Genomic DNA, 2,443 nt, shown 5'->3' with positions numbered 1-2,443 from the left:
TACCTGCGGGCTCCCCGGCGGCGGCGGCTGCGGCGGGCTCGGTGAGGACGCTGGGGTCGCTGTGCGACCTGCCCCGCGGGGGGAAGCAGCCGGTGCCTTCTTCCGACGCGGCCATCGGGCGGGGGGAGCTCAGGGGCGGGCCGAGGCGCTCATAGAGCCGGCGGCGGCCGGGGGACGAGAGGGGGAACAACGGGGCCGAGGGGACGGGGCGGGGGGCCTCAGCCGGGCAGGGCCAGCCGCGGCAGCATCCTCCCCGGCGCCGTCGAGCAGGCTGCGGCGGGGCGCCTCCGTCGGCACCGGCAGCTCGGGGGGCGGCTCCGGCCGCCTCAGGGGGGCGGCTGGGCCATACCGCCGGCCGGGCTGGGGATGAGCCGGGCAGCCAGCCGCCGGCCCGGCCCCCCGCCGGCGCCTCCCGGGCTGCCCCCCCCCGCCGAGCGCCGCTGCCGGGGCCGCCTCAAGGCGCCGCGCATCGGGATTCTCCCATCGTGCCCCGCGAGCGGCACGCTGACGTCACGGCGGGGCGGGGGGCGCAAGGGGGAGCGCCGCACCTGCACCGCACAAAGGCGGAGGGAGCCGCAGGTGCGCGCCGCCGCCGCGCGGCCCCGCCCCGCTCCGCCGCGGGGCACGTGATGTGGGGAGGGGCCGCGCGGGCCGCCCCGCCTCACCCGCGGGCTGCCTGGGGGGAGCTGGGAGCGGACCGGGGCGGCCGCCTGAGGGGAGCGCCCTGAGGGGGGTTTCCTCCCCTCCGCCTCAGAAAGTGCCGCGGCCGGGGGCTGAACGGCACCCCCGCTCGGGAGAAGGGTCCCTGGGCGCTCATTTCAGTCGTTTCTGAAAGCTCGGGGCAAATGGAGCGGTTTGGTGTTGGTTTGACAATCGAATTCCGTCATGTCTATAGTACAAAGCACCCTTGCCCTTTTGTCTTGGAGGAGGTTCAAAGTTGACCGAGTGCATGCCTTGCCGTAGGGAGTTGTACTGGGGCTGGGTGTTCCCTGGGGGTGGTGTGGCCCCAGTACAGGTGTGCTGGGGGGTCTGCTCGGGGCTGGGGCAAGCTGCTGGCATAGTTTCACTTGGGTACCTCACAATAACAGAAGTTGAATAAAACATTTTAAGCAAAATACCAACGAGCTCCTCATTCAATGAGTACTGTCCCCTCTGGCTTTGCTTAAGGTAGATCCTAAGGAAAAAGTGGCATGTAGGGTAATGTAATCAAAGCCGTATCCTAATGTGATGGAGTAAATTAAGGCAGCGAGGGTATTTGATAGCTTTCTGAGAGTGTAATGTTGCTATCTTGACACATCTTCAATGTCAATTATTGTAATTTCTTCCAAGCCTTTTGAGTTAAACGCCTCATCATAATTCCAAAAGGACAGCTAAATGAGCCATTTTTATCACACTATAAAACATTTCCACTGAATCAAATAAACAATTAAACCCAGAACATTTTGTTTAAGGGCTGGTTTAAAGATATTACAATGTTTTTTGTACCCTTTTTCTCCTAGAGCCAAGCTTTTGAGTTACTGTGACTCAACTTTGAAAGGGAGTCATGAACTCTAAAAATGACTTGCAATAGATTTTTCTGTGCATACAGAGAGCAGTCTGACCTAGGTACTGGGTCCAGTTCTCAAGATAGAAATCTACCCCTTATAGTAAAATAATAAGCCAGATCTTTTGTCTAGTCCCAAAAAGAAGAAGTCGTAAGTTTTATTTCTTTTCTTTAGGTAGCTTTTGGGTTATGCTAGAAAATGTTTATGGTTTCTAGTGAATTCTATGAAGTTCTGTCTGTACTAATTGATGCCCCTTCCTTCAGCAATGAAGAATCGTATTGATTTCTGGTATAAAATATAGAGTTCCACGTCAGATTTAGGCATAAATACAAGACAAATGTATTAAAATAGTTTCAGCCCAAGAAAGAATATCTCCAAGATGTCATTAGTAACCTCTAGAAACGCACAAGATTTTTTTAATTTTTTTTTTTTTTTTTTTTTTTTTTTAACCAACACATATACTGCTTGCCTCTGTAGAAGGCACTTGATGGGGTCCCCTTGAATCATAAAATATTGTTAGGTAGAAATCAGTCAAACAAGGCTAGGATCTGCCTTGCTGATTCAACTTAGTTAAAACATTTCATTGTCTCTCATTCCTGCCAAGCCAAGCATCAAGAGGCTCAGTCCGGGAATAAATCCTAGGCATTGTGCATGCCAGCTGACAGAGTTGCCCCTAGGCCACCTTGTTTCCAAATGAGCCATCATCACATTTGGGAGAGGGGTACAAGAAAAAATGAATTGTGTTAAATTGTTTGAGCCTATGTTGCTAAATAATGTCTGTTGTGTAAAAATTATGCACAATTGCATTTGGTTTTGTTTCATATTTCACGTATAATAATTACGATGATGATGATGGTGATGCATCTATGTGTACTTTTCATTTCCCGACCTTAAAGTAG

At 53.0% G+C, this 2,443-nt stretch overlaps 1 protein-coding gene across 1 annotated transcript in view; it reads right to left on the bottom strand.

Moving 5' to 3' along the window:
- Positions 1 to 530, bottom strand: part of PHACTR3 (phosphatase and actin regulator 3) — a 106,512-nt gene extending 105,982 nt beyond the window's left edge. Inside the window, exon 1 of the mRNA XM_035343647.1 lies at positions 4 to 530. Within this exon, the coding sequence (XP_035199538.1) occupies positions 4 to 115 (112 nt within the window). The 5' untranslated portion in view covers positions 116 to 530. The remainder of the gene's footprint in view (positions 1 to 3) is intronic.
- Between the last annotated feature and the right edge of the window lie 1,913 nt (positions 531 to 2,443).

The sequence above is a fragment of the Oxyura jamaicensis genome, chromosome 20 (assembly GCF_011077185.1).
Source record: "Oxyura jamaicensis isolate SHBP4307 breed ruddy duck chromosome 20, BPBGC_Ojam_1.0, whole genome shotgun sequence".
In the NCBI taxonomy this organism is placed as follows: Eukaryota; Metazoa; Chordata; class Aves; order Anseriformes; family Anatidae; genus Oxyura; species Oxyura jamaicensis.
Note: the sequence above shows the minus strand (reverse complement) of the source record. Positions and strands in the feature narration are given on the sequence as shown.